The 14,145-nt window shown below is 42.5% G+C and overlaps 1 protein-coding gene across 1 annotated transcript in view; it reads right to left on the bottom strand.

Moving 5' to 3' along the window:
- The window catches only part of CDH13 (cadherin 13), a 793,102-nt gene that overhangs the window by 111,252 nt on the left and 667,705 nt on the right, over positions 1-14,145 (bottom strand). Inside the window, exon 8 of the mRNA XM_061594241.1 lies at positions 10,879-11,019. Within this exon, the coding sequence (XP_061450225.1) occupies positions 10,879-11,019 (141 nt within the window). The remainder of the gene's footprint in view (positions 1-10,878; positions 11,020-14,145) is intronic.

Genomic DNA, 14,145 nt, shown 5'->3' with positions numbered 1-14,145 from the left:
AAGATACAGCTACCCTTTAAGCGAGCAAGTGAGCATCTGGACTGCAAAGCAACACAAGGCCAGGAAGCGAGCCAAAAGTGCTCTGGATAAGTCACTTGGCCAAAGCTGTTTTGCTTGAAAGGAACTTCTGTTGCCAAGACCATTGCATGATGCAAATCCAGACATCTGTGTACCCTGCAACTTTCCCTCGAAGTCAGGGAGAAGAAGGGCCCTAAATATTTTCCCTGCTCCAAGTTGGTAGAGCTACATCTGTGAAGCTGCCCTCAACTGAGTCAAACCAGGTCTACACCTTCCCAGGGTCTTGAGCAGAGATCTGTCATAGCAACTGAGATCCCTTGACCGGAATTGCCAGAGATGGCATCAGAGACCTGTATGCAAATCATGGGCTTTACCCGTGACCTATGGCCTCTCTCAGTTTTCATGGCAACATTGCTTGAGTGGATGTGTGGCAGTTTCTTGTGGCTTTGTTTCCTCTAGCTTAAATGTTCTAAAGCAAGGAAACAAAACCTTTTTCAGTTTGAGGGCCACATTCCTGTCTGGGAAACCTTCCAGGAGCCATATGCCAATGGGTGTGGTCAGTGAGCAGAAAAATTGACCTTGCCCCTCCCCCCCAGTATGTGGCAGCAATGCTGCTGTCAGGAGGCCAGAAGAGGCTGGTCCATGAGGACAAATGGGACACTGCTCCACCAATCTCAATCTGCCTCCAACCCATATCTGCATACCTTCTTACATACAACCTCTCCAGGGGATTGGCTCTGTCTGTCATTGGCTCTGGCTCTACCTACTTTTGGTCTCCCTGCCTTCCGCCCTACCAGACCCAAAGGGTACCACTGCAGGAAGCTACTGTTGTGGTTCCACAACACTGGGGAAGCTGCTCCTGACCAGTGGTGGAAACCCAAAAGCAAGACATAAGGACAATAGTTCTCTTCAACTCTCCAGCAGTGATTATTCAGAGGTATGTTGCATCTGATCATGAAGGTAATGTAGCCATTGTGACATAAGACAGCCCAGCTGGATCATGGCCCATGAGAGTGGAGAGATAATGGGGAAGAAGGCTGTAGAGGAGATTGAAGGTAACATTGAGGAGTTTCTGCTGCATCCAAGAATGGACAAAACGTAAGAAGAGCCTGCTGGATCAGGCCAATGGCCCATCTAGTCAGCATCCTATTCTCACAGTGGCCAGCCAGATGCCTATGGGAAGCCCACAAGCAGAAGCTGAGTGCAAGAGCACTCTCTCATACTGCAGTTTCCAGAAATTGGTATTCAGAAATATACTGCCTCCAACAGTGGAAGTAGAACATATCCATCATGGTTAGTAGCCATGGATAGTCTTATCCTCCATGTCTAAAGCTCTTTTAAAGCCATCCAAATTGGCAGACATCATTGCCTCTTGTGGGAGTAAATTACACAGCTGAACTGTGTGATGAAGGAGGATGACTTCTGTTTTCTTTCAAGGAGGTCAGGGAAGCATATGTGACTCTTCCCCATCTCTCTGCTTGTATCTTCAGAACAACCACATTCATAATTGAGTTGTATCTAATACTGGGAGACATTGAGTTGTATCTAACATTAGTCCTCAGAGTAGACCGACTGAAATTAATAGACATGACTAACAAACTTCCATTACTTTCTACAAGTCTGCTCTAACACTGTGTCACTTGCTACCATAGAGGGTTTTGTATGGCATACACTGACTATGTTTCAGATCAGAATCATAGTGGGTTGTCTTGGGTTAGGTTAACACAGAAGCATTATCACATGGAAGGGGGAAGCATGCTTACACCCACTGACCCCTCCCTCTACTTCCATGCACTCATCCAGAGGTCTGACCAGAGCCTACACATGTACAACATGTACCCCTATTTGCTTTCTCCACACAATCTCTAGAAAACCGTAAAGGGTTCCCGATGGGTTGCATTCTGCTAAGTCCTACTCAGAGTAGACTCAATGAACCTAAGTTAGTCATGTCCATTAACTCAAATCGGTCAATTCTGAAGGACTAGCATGAAATACCACCCAATGGATGTAAACCTGCTTCTCTGCCATGCATTGATCTTCAACACATATGTTGTGTGAAGTCCTCATAAGGCTATTAGAAAACTCTAAATTGCCCCTCTCCTCTCTCTTTGAGATTAGAGGGTCACCGGGGGGGGCACAGCAATGCTGTTTTGGGCTTATTTCTTTCTGTGTTCTAGACATTGCACAGATTGAAAAAAGCCTTCAGAAGATAGTCAGCATTGCAATGGGCTTAGCAGAGAAGATGTTACCAGCTGTGGTGAGTGGGGTTTGCATTGCCATGGGTTTGATGCTGAATTTATGAGCAAAGGCAAAGGTCTGGCAATGTCACCAACTCAGATAGAGGTGCACATCAGGGCTGCTTCAAAAAGCTAATGGTACCTAATCAAAGAACCCAACCTAAAAGGAGAAGGGGTTTTCAGGTGGTTGGATCAGAACCCATGTCAAATATTTAAATCATGCAGACCTGATTATTTGTGGCATCTAAACAGGAGAAAGGATTTTTTAAAAAGTTTATAAAAACAAACCTGTTGAAGGATGATAAGGAAATAGTTGGAGGCAATTGTGTGCAAATGAACCAAACAGAACTCACAAACAAGGAACAGATTTCTTGAGGGGGAAGAGAGAGTACTCTGAAAATGTTGCTGCCAATTTTGTACTGATTGGCCAATCCTTACTAGTCATTGCAACTTCCTCGTGTTTTCACAAGGCTTTGCTGCTTTCTGTTGTCAAAGCCAGCACCATGTCATTTGGCAACCGACTGAAATGTGTTTATCGGGAGATTACAGAGACAACTGCATGAATTCGGTGACCTTGGGAGAGAGTGGAACAAAAGCATCACAGCCGATTCTCAGGAGGAAGAGATAAATGTAAAATGCTGCTATGCTGTATATCCAGGTCTAATTATGTGATAAGTGGAAGGATGCGGTGGTAAATGGAAGCCCTCTTCCCCCCTCCCACACACACATCTCTTTGCAATAAGGTGTTCTTGAGCAAGGATAAGCAGATATCTAAAGAAATCAAATTAACATGCAGGCAGTGTATGTCTGAAGATGTTAAAGGAGGGGGAGCTCTCTTCAAATCCTATTGTTAACATTCATTTTCTCTCTTCTTTTGAAGAGAATATATTGGCACTCTATTTTGTCATTTTGAAATGACTAGTAATCTTGCTTCTTTCCTTTTGGGATGAATTTCCCCTCCACTAAATGTTACGGTCATTCTTTGGATTGGATAGTTAGATGCTACACATGTTTTTTTGCAGATGAATTCAGCATTGAGTTCATAGGTGGAGCCAGAGGATTGTTGGAAGGAGGAGGAGATCTCTCACCAGACAAGGAGCTTGCCCCCACTCCACTCCTAGATTCCTTTAGTTGAAGGAAAGGCACTTTTCACAAACACATGTTTAATTGAATCAGAAACTGGAAATTAAAGTAAGGCTGCAATGCTTATTTGAAAGGGAACGTTTGTTGTAGACTCTGGGCAGCTCTTACCAAACTGCAGCTTCCAAATTAAATCACAAACTGTAACAAACAGCAAATGTGAAGACCAAGACCAAGGTCACCATGGTTTGTGCACATAATGACAAACCATCATTTGTACCAAGCCTATGCATGCACCAAAACCATGTCAAGAGCAAGGGTCTACTCATCAGAATGAGAGTATTAAGAGCCCCCCAAAAAACCTTCAGACAATTTTACTCAACATCATAATGTATTATTAAATCAACAGCTTCACAAAGAATATGACTATTGATCGTAGCTTTTTCAATTGCAATTCAAACTATCATGCAAATGAGAAAGTCCACTAAATGTTTAGATGTTAATATTAAACTAAACAGTTGTGGATTACATCTATTTATACATAATATATGTGGATTAAGCCTGGGGGCAGGGGTTTCTATTTCAACAAGACCTTTAACATTCATTTCAACTAATAATGTAGTCCATTTTTAATTATCTCTCTGTCTGAAAAATGCACTGGGAGGGGTCTTAATCCCAGTTTGGAAGCCAGATTTCTAATAGTGTCCTGTCATTAATATCTGTCAATGTGAGCAATAGACATTTTGTAAGTGAAGCTAAATAGCCACCTTGTAAATGGATTCTGCCTGTAGCACATGTGCCTCTACAATTATGAGCCAGGCTTCAGGATGAAAGGAAACTAATTATGAGCTCTTATGTGTGCATTTGTCACACAAGGCAGCATGAACAATTTCTGAACTGCATATCAAACTAACAAATAAGGCTGCAATTCTAAACCCATATCTGAGCAGACATGGTTAGGATTGTGCTGTAAATATAGGGTGGGCTTGGAGACGACCAGTTCAAATGTACCTTTTAATAATGTAGGGAAGGACTATAGCTTACTGGTAGAGCAAGTGCTTTGCATGCAGATGGTTGCAGGTTCAGTCCCCAGCATCTCCAGGCAGGGCTGGGAGTGTCCTGGGTTTCAGACAGGAGTCTCTCCCAGCCCTACCTGGAGATGTTGTGGATTGAAACTAGAATGTTACTCATGTGAAGCAAATGATATACCACTGAGCTATGGCCCCTCCACCCCCAAGAAAATGATTATGACTTCAAGTCTGGGATAATAGGCAAAACTGACTGATTAATGCATATGTCCTATGTGTATAGATTTGCACAGCAGGTGGGGAATTCCTCTATTAATATTACATCTGTCTTCACATAAAGACTGACAGTCTTCTTTCTGTGTTCTTTGAAAGGGAGGGCATGGGAGGTGTTTCTGTGGGGGTGGAGCCAAATGCACTCCTTTTGCCTCTATCCCCTCCTTTCTGCAAAGAGGATTTGGGTGGCTCAGCCTGAGGGAGAAGGGGGGTCACATGGGCCCTGAAGCCAATCAGGTGGGGGCAAGGAGCATGGCTTATAACCTGGCTCCACTCACAGTTGTGCCTCTTCTGTGTTTGCTGTGTCCACCCTCCCATTCTTTCAGTATGGGTTTGACTAGTCGCCACTTAGGGGCTGAGTAGAATATCTGTGGGGCGGTGAAATGGTTAGACTTTACATACTCCATACTGTGGGGTTTAATTCAGTTGGCTTTTTGAAGTGGTGTGGCTGCTTGCCGGTTGGCATGGAGTTTGGGCAGATGAGGAGGTTGGGGATCATCATGAGGTATACTGAGGAATTTCAGAGGTTAGGGGCTTTATGCCTGGGGTGCACCTGCGGGTGCCTTTGGGGCCTATCTTGCACATTTCTTGCATCTCAAGTCTTTGTGATGGTGTGGGGACAATGATTACAACTTCAAGCCTTGGATGATATCGAAAATTGAACCACAGTGTTTGATTCATGCATGTGATCTATGCATATGGAAGGTGTGGGGAACCTTTGACCCTTCAGATGTTGTTAGACTACAACTCCCATCAGTCCCATCAAGCATGGCCAATGGCTTAGGATGATGGGGGCTGTAGTTCAGGTTTGTCACAATAGCTGGAGAATTTGTTGGAAATCCTTTTATAATATTACATCTGTCTTCACACACTGACTGACAGTCTTTCTTTCAGTGTTTGCTTGATAGGACAAAGGGGAGACATGGAAGGTACTAACACAAGAAGCAGGGGAAATCAGAAGAAGCTGTGCAGGTTTTACATATTCCCTTGAGGACAAGACATAGGGAAGTTCTCCTGTGCATCCTTCATTGAGATGGATGAGAGCTGAGAAATGAGTGCTGCCATGAGAGACCTGAGAACCCTTCAATATTCCTCTGCTCACATTCAGAAGAAAATGTGAGCCTGCAGGAATGTATTGCCTAGAGATTTCTGAGGCAGCTGCATTCCTGGTGTAACTTAATTGACTTTCATTGGGACAATCTTGGCCTCCAATCATTCAAAATTGGGGGGAAAATAGACCTTGAGAACACAGATACACCACGCTACCAGAAGCAACTCCCAGAATGAAAAATAAAAGCGAAAGCTACTTTCAACCAAAAATCATGTGGTCAGTCGATGATATAGACATAAAAAACTGTTGAAAAATATCTTTGGAGAAAAGTAAACAAAGAGACAGATCGATCGATAGATCGATAGATCGATAGATCGATAGATCGATAGATAGCAATGTGATTGGGAAGCTATTTTTCAGGGAAACTCATTTCCATTTAGTGATCTTCCAGCCAATGGAGCCCTCCTGAATTTTTCCATGTTTCCCAGAAACACAGTTTGTAAATCATTGTTCCATTTTATTGGGGATTTTAGCTCTTGGTCTGGGTTAGAAGGGCCATGGCTCAGTAGTAGTAGAGCATCTGCTTTGCCTGAAGAAGGTTCCAAGGTCAATCCCTGGCATCTCCCGGTAGGGCTGGGAGAGAGTCCGTGCCTGCAGCCCCAAAGAGCCACTGCCAGTCAGTGCAGACTGTACTGAACTAGATGGACCAGAGTTCTGACTCAATATGAGACAGCTTCCTAAATTGGGGGTTGCCTCCAACTAAGTTATATCCATTTACATTAATGGACCTAAGTTGGGCAGGCCCATTCATTTCAATGGGTCTATTCTGAGTAAGACTTAGTTGGATGCAACCTCCGAGTCTGGATTGTTAATGAAAGAAAAAAAAATCCATCCTGCTTTCCAGTGAATATAGCAAAGAAAATTTAGCAAGGGAAGAAATCCCACATGTAGCTGTAAAATGTGCTAAACTTACAGGATCTTATTTCATAGCATCTGTAATTACAATCTAAAAGGTTATGCCTCTGTTTCTTTAGTTAATGAGTCTAATTTTCTTTTAAAGGCTATTTTTGGCCGTTCATTCTTTCCTCAGTCCTCCTACTCTAACTGGAGAGAGAGTGGCCACACCTGCAGGCAAATTCAGTTAATGGTCGACACTGCATACATTTACCACCATATTTTACATTCCTTTTTGTTAATTAATTCGTTGACGAACACCAAACGTAGTGCAGAGTAATCGACAGGCGTGTGAAGTACTCGCTACTTGTAACAGCCAATGTTCCTTGAGGCAACATGGGTTTATTTGTGCATATGCTGAGGCCTGGATCCAACGTTCCCCATGGTGGATTCTGTGCACACCTGGTGGTTTTTAGACTTCTCTTTCTAGGACAATGGGCCCACATGTCACCTATGTCACCCTTTCCTCATCTCAAACTCTCCAGATGTTTTGGACTACAGCTCCCATCAGCCAGAATGGCCAGTCATCAAGGATGATCAGAGTTGTGGAATAAAACTTCTGGAAGGCACCAGGTTGGGGACTACCAACTACCTTCAGTGTCCAACCAAATAGTTACAGGAAGCTCTTATGCTCTTATGCATAAAAGGCCCGAATGGCATATTGTCTCTGAACCTGGAGGTACCATGTACTTATCATGGCTAGCTAAGTCTAACAAAACATCTCCTATGGATTTGTCAAATCTCTTTTTTAAACACAGTTAAGGACCAAACTAGACACTATTCACATAATTTACAATTGTGTGGATGCCTTTTTAAAAAGAAAATTGTAGGTACGGGGCTCCAACTCTAATCTGTATTGGGACCCTGGCATGGGTGTTAGGAGTTTGACCCTTTGCTCCATACTGTGGTCCCAGTCCAGATCAGGGGGATCCACACCTGCCACTTGTGTGGGAAAAAGCTCCCATTGGAGAGAAAGGGACTCCCCCTCCATACAAATAGCAGGGCCCAGTCCAGGATTGCAGTGGGAGGCAAATAGAGATGATGTGCTCCTTCCCCCCAAAATTTGCACAGCATTTCCTTTGCATTGAAATGAATGATATGGAATATCATAACAATGATGTAATTAATGATGCAGTTGATTACATAACGTTTTTCTGTAGAGGACAGTGAGATGAATAATGTTGTTTTTGGCAGAAGTCAAACTGCAGTGGAATGCAAACAGCAGTGCATGCTGTAAATATGGGATGGAATAGAAATCAATCCTTCTTATATTTCTGCCTACACCTCACACCAGGATCCTGATCTATAGGGAGGAGCCTTGTGCCTGATATGTCATGTTTAAAAGCCATTCACACAATTGCTAAATGTTGAGCCTCAGCCTAGCAGCCACTTTGCACCATGAAATTCCATAAATTAATTACGGTGCAACTAAAGGCCACAGCTAAAGTCCACTTTACATGTGTCAAAATTCCTACACAGAAGGCATTTAATATGTAAAACATATACATTTGCATGGATTTCTCTTTGTAAGCATTTTGTGACAAACAAGGAATCTCTGGGAAGGATGAGATATTTTAATTCCATCCTTATGCAGCGGTCTCTAGAAAATGTTCTCATTTCTTCTCCACATAAATGAGTTCTGCTCTTCTAGTTACGCGGGAACTCCAGTTTTACACAAAAAGATTTATTTACCACCATCATTGCCGCCACCTCTATCCCCTTTGAAAAAAGATGTTGCTGTTATTTTATATAGAGAATTAATCTTTCAGGGAAGGAAGCTCATACTAAATCACAGAATTACTGTAGCTCAGTGGCAGAACATCTGCTTTGCATGCAGAAGGTCCCAGATTCAATCCCCGGCATCGCCAGGTAGGGCCAGGAGTGTACCCAGTCTGAAATCCTGGAGGGACACTGCCAGTCAGTGTGGACAGTACTGAGCTAGATGGACCAATGGCTTCCCATGTTCCTATTGCATCCAGGTTGTAATGTGTGCTGTACCTTGTCGAGTAAATTGAGAGAACTTTTTGTTTCTTGTTTTATGATCACGCTGCTGCATATGTTGATTGGCTTAACTTTGCCAGAGTTATCAACCACGAATGTGTGAACTGTGAAATGTGGTTGTGGTGAATGGTCACTGCTAATTATGTAATGATCACTACCTCTGCACCTTTTGCATTTGATTTCCCTCTGACCTCACTGCTGACCCCCTCCCCTCCAAAAAAACCCCTTATACCTTGCAACTGCAGATCATGTCTCAGATGAAGTGGACGTTAGTCCATGAAAGTTTATGCTGTAATAAATCTGTAAGGCCACATTCACACTATACATTTATTCCACTTTTATTCCACTCTAAATAGTCATGGCTCACCCCAAAGAATCCTGGAAAGTGTAGTTTGTTAAGGATACTGAGAGTTGTTAGGGCGGGGGCTGTTCCCCTCACAGAGCTACTGTTCTCAGAGCAGGTTTAACAGTCAATCCTGCTTCCCAGGGAACTCTGGAAATTGTAGTTCTGAAAGGGGAACACGGGTCTCCTAAAAACAACACTTCCCAGGATTCTTTGGGGGAATAAATGTATGGTGCAAATGTGGTCTTAGTCTTTAATTTAACTCTTTGTTGTTTTCACTTCAGTTCTCAAATTGTTCCAGAAAGTGTGAACTTGATAAATTTGCTTTAAATGCAAACTAAATCAAATTTCTCTCCCATCCCTAACACACATGCACACACAAGTGAAAGCATCGTTATAAAACCAAATCACTTATTTTCCTCTGCATTTCAGAGAAATATGTTGCTATGCTATAGTTATTAAATTTCCCTCTTCCAGCTTTAATGGGGAAAACAGACAGACAGACACATACACACATGCTCTACTGGCAACTGTGTATGCTGACTGTTTAGGAGCTGAGTTCTGAAACAGCCTTCCACTTTGTCCAAGTATCATTTTGTAGACACCCTTTTCAATGACACCCACAGTTCCCAACAGCAATTAATTATCAACTTTTGCATGGCTGCTCAACTTCCGTCGCTCAAACAGCCTGAGTTTTTGACACTCACTTGTTTGTTTGTATATTTATTTATTTTCACTTTTGTGTGTGTGGAAATGTCAGCAGATGGGATAACAGAACTATTCAATTCATATATTGGACTAAATTAACAGGTTCTAACATTGGAAAAGTCATTACAACACTTAGAATGAACTGCTCTGGAAGGGAAGTATTTGAATATTTCCTGACAAAAGGCAATGATTACCATCCAAGTTTCATTTTGTAACTTTTGGTTCAAATGACATTAAACTCCAAATGTAAAGAGGAAGGATGCAAATAAATTCAAGCTCATGCTCAGTCAGCCCCAGAAAGATGGAAAAGAGGAGCCAAAATCTAACATTTGTTCATTCATTCATACATTCCATTGCCAATTAATATGATGGCTTTCCCTTCAATTTGATAATCTGAAAAAGATGCATCAACGTAACCCTTTGCTTAATTTAACCTCCATCCTATCTGCACATCACACACAATCTAACACAATCAAAATATCATGGTTGGATTTCCATGAGGTGAAGCAGCAAAGAGACTTCACTTGAGGAAGGGAAGACTCCCATTAAAGTTTAAAGGATTGCTCTTGGAAATGCTCAAAGTTTAACCCTCATGCAGACCTGGCAAAAAATTATACTGACTGACTTTGGGATACGTTTGGACCCCAGTGAGATTTCCAATGGAAGGATGGGATCACTTTGTCCCCCAGAGGACCCTCCCACTTTTTTTGGTCGTCACAAGGGTGCTTAACACTACCAAATCACATTGAGCCAAAAAACACTTACTCAGCGAAGGTAGAATTTTTCTGAGGGGTATACTTCGGCCCTTTCTCCATGCATATTGAGTAAATAACACAATTTCTGGAGTGACAGTTTGTGACAATGACCTAGAGGGACAACCCTGTGGGTCTACTCATGTGAAAATTATACAATGAAAAGTGCACCTGGGTCCAACAAGTGCCTTACAAGTCTGCATCAAGATTAATTGAAACACACATACACAAACATACACACCCATTGTATTTTAAGAGCATTTGTTGTGTGTCATGGTAATGCCATCCATAATGCACTTGCAGAAACCTCTAATGGCACAGGCTGAAACACAGAGGGTGCTCACCATGTTTAAATGGCACCCCCTGTATTAGATTCAAGACAGGTCAGGTGAATCACCACTTGACTATTTTGCATTTTAAAATAAATGTTTACCTCTTTCTTGGTGAATTCTGGTGCATGATCATTTTTGTCATCAACAACAATGGTTGCTGTGGTGGTGCCGGTTAACCCAGCATCCAGGCTTCCCATGTCCTTCGCTTCTATGATTAGCTCATACATCGGATTCTCCATCGTCTGCAGGTATGAAAAAGGAAGGAAGCAATACATTAATCAAGTTTTAGAAATATCCATTATTCTACCAGAGGCACCCTTAGGTACAACTCATCTGTAGGATTTGTATCCACTGCAAAGCAGTAAGCAAAGCAGTAAGCAGACAAACTGGAACAGGTTCAGAGGAGGGCAACAACGATGATCAGGGGTCTGGAAACAAAGTCCTAAGAGGAGAGACTGAAATAACTGGGCATGTTTAGCCTGGAGAAGAGAAGACTAAGGGGGGATATGATAGCACTCTTCAAGTATACATGAAAGGCTGTCATACACAGGAGGGCTGGGATCTCTTCTCGATCATTCCAGAGTGCAGGACACGGAATAATGGGCTCAAGTTGCTGGAAGCCAGATTTACTGGACATCAGGAAAAACTTCCTAACTGTTAGAGCCATACGACAATGGAACCAATTACCTAGAGAGGTAGTGGGCTGGACAGCCATCGGTCGGGAATGCTTTGATTTGGATTCCTGCATTGAGCAGGGGGTTGGACTCGATGGCCTTATAGGCCCCTTCCAACTCTACTATTCTATGATTCTATAAGATGAACAATGAATCTTTCTAAAAGAAAAAGCAGGCAATGTGCTCATGACAAAAGTCAGCAAACCCTGACAACATACATGTTGATATTTTTGCCTAGCTCTTGATGGAACATAAGATCATAAGGAGAGCCCACTAGATCAGGCCGATGGTCCATCTAATCCAGCATCCGGTTCTCACAGTGGCTAACCAGTTGCCCATGGGAAACCTGCAAGCAGGACCTGAGTGCAAAGAGCACTCTCCCCTTCTGAGGTTTCCAGCAATTGGTCTCCAGAAGCATACTGCCTCTGACGGTGGAGGTGGAGCATAGCCACCATGGCTAGTAGCTATTGATAGCCTTATCATCCGTGGATTTGTCTAATCCTCTTTTAAATCCATTCAAGTTGGTGGCCATCACTGCCTCTTCTGGGAGCGAATTCCATAATTTAACTATGCACTGAGAAGCCCTTTCTTTTGTCTGTCCTGAATCTTCTAACATTTAGTTTCATTGGATGCCCACGAGTTCTACTGTCATGAGAGAAGGAGAAAAACTTTTCTCTGTCCACTTTCTCCATGCCACACGTAATTTTATACACTTCTATCATGTCACCTCCTACTCTCTTTTTCTCTAAACCATCTATGCTAACCTTCACCAACCTAGTGCCAGATATGTCAAAGTAACCCAACCTGGTGCCTATCATTCCAGATCATTGTTCACCCTGGCTGGGACTGATGAGAGTTGTAGCCTAAAACATCTGGAAGACTCCAGGTTGGGGAAGGTTGATCTGTTCCAGCTTTCTCCAATCTCATGCCATCCAGATGTTTTGGACTACAACTCCCATCAGCTCTCACCAGTACTTGCTGGCTGGGGCTGATGGGAGTTGTAGTTCAAAACTTCTGAAGCACTACAGGTTGGAGAAGGCTTATTTATTTATTTATTTGCCCTGCACCAGTTCAGGTAGAGCAGGGTGTCTTCTTTGGACTAGCAAACATGGTACTTTTTGCTTGTGAAAAGCACGTAAAAGATTTGAAGGTATGACAGCAATGTCTTTGGAGAGACCAAGCTTAAGTCTATTTCAAGCTCAACTAAAAACAGAGATTGTATTAGAAATAGTATTAAAAATTATCAAAGGTGACATTTCCCCTCTCTTTGCGGCTGTCTTGTGCAGGCCCATCTGTTGGAAAACCTCATGGGCCACATTGCTGATGGAGAATGCAGATGGCAAAGAGTGGGTTGCAGGTATCTCCTTTTATATTCTACGTTCCTTGTGCATTCTTGACAGCAGTTACTGCAAACACAGCACAATGGATATGAAGAGATTTAGCTTTTGAAAGAGGGAAACAAATAACCCCACTTCAGAAGAAATTTCCATCCAAACATATCCAGGAAATGGTCACAGATAGAGCATCAGCTTTGCATGGAGAAGATCCCACATTCAATCCCTGGTAGACCTGGGAAAGACTCCCACCTGAAACTCTAAAGACCCACAACCAGCCAGTGGGTGGCATTCAATGCTAATCTTACTCAGAGTAGATTCACTGAAGCTAACAGACATGAGCAACTCAGGCTCATTAGTTTCAATGGGTCTACTCTGAGTAGGACTTAGCTGAATACAACCCAGTATAGATAAAACTGAGCTTGATGGGCCAATTATCAGTCTCAGTGTATAGCAGCAGGAATAAAAGAAGAAATCAAAATATATGATGGATTTGAGGCTCCTTGGGCAGTGGAACTGAATGAGATTTACTTCAGTCATTCTCACATGTAACATTTCAACCTTTTTTAAACCAACAACACTACTACATCTATACAAATACACATGTTGTAACTCTCTCATGCCTCCATCTGCATCATCACAACTGGCAGTGCAATCCCATTAGGTGTCTACTCAGAACGAAGCCCCATTGAATTCAGTGGAATTTATCTTCAGGTTAGAGAGTATAGGATTTCAGCCTGAAACACGGAATAACTATTTACAGAAGACTACAGAACCTATGACACAGTGTGACCCGGGCTGAAGTACAGATCCAGAGCTAGGCATTGATATAAAATGAAAGAACGACTTCCGGGAAGGGTGACTTCGCTTGTGCCTGCTTTTTGAGACGAGCTCTCGTCTCAGAAGAAGCTTTTTCAGATTAAATCAGTCAGAACGTTCTTTTTGACTGGTGAAGATTCTCTCCCGGGCAGGGAGAAACGTAGAGATTAACCATAAAAGCCTGTTTTTGTTTGGGAGGACTGGATCTCATTAATTTATGAGAGAAGGTTCAGCCAGCAATGCCGGAGGACGTCCATCAAGCTCTAACTGATTAAGCGACACGTTTATCTTTTCTTTAAAGAAGAACGGACTTAAACAAGCAAGCATCCTTCTTTCTATCTTTTATTTGGTTTAAATCGTTGCTGCAAAAAGAGATTTGTCAATGAATCAGCTATAAAGATCTTCTGGGTGAGTTAAAACTCTTCTCCTTTATTCACGAAACTAAGGAGGAAAGAAATTGAAAAAAACTATCTTAGTTTTTATTGCAAAAAGCTGGCCTGGAAGTGCATTCTAAAGATACAAACGGAAGAGGGATTTCTAT

The sequence above is a fragment of the Rhineura floridana genome, chromosome 13 (assembly GCF_030035675.1).
Source record: "Rhineura floridana isolate rRhiFlo1 chromosome 13, rRhiFlo1.hap2, whole genome shotgun sequence".
Classification (NCBI taxonomy): domain Eukaryota; kingdom Metazoa; phylum Chordata; class Lepidosauria; order Squamata; family Rhineuridae; genus Rhineura; species Rhineura floridana.
This window is presented reverse-complemented; position numbering and strand designations above follow the sequence as displayed.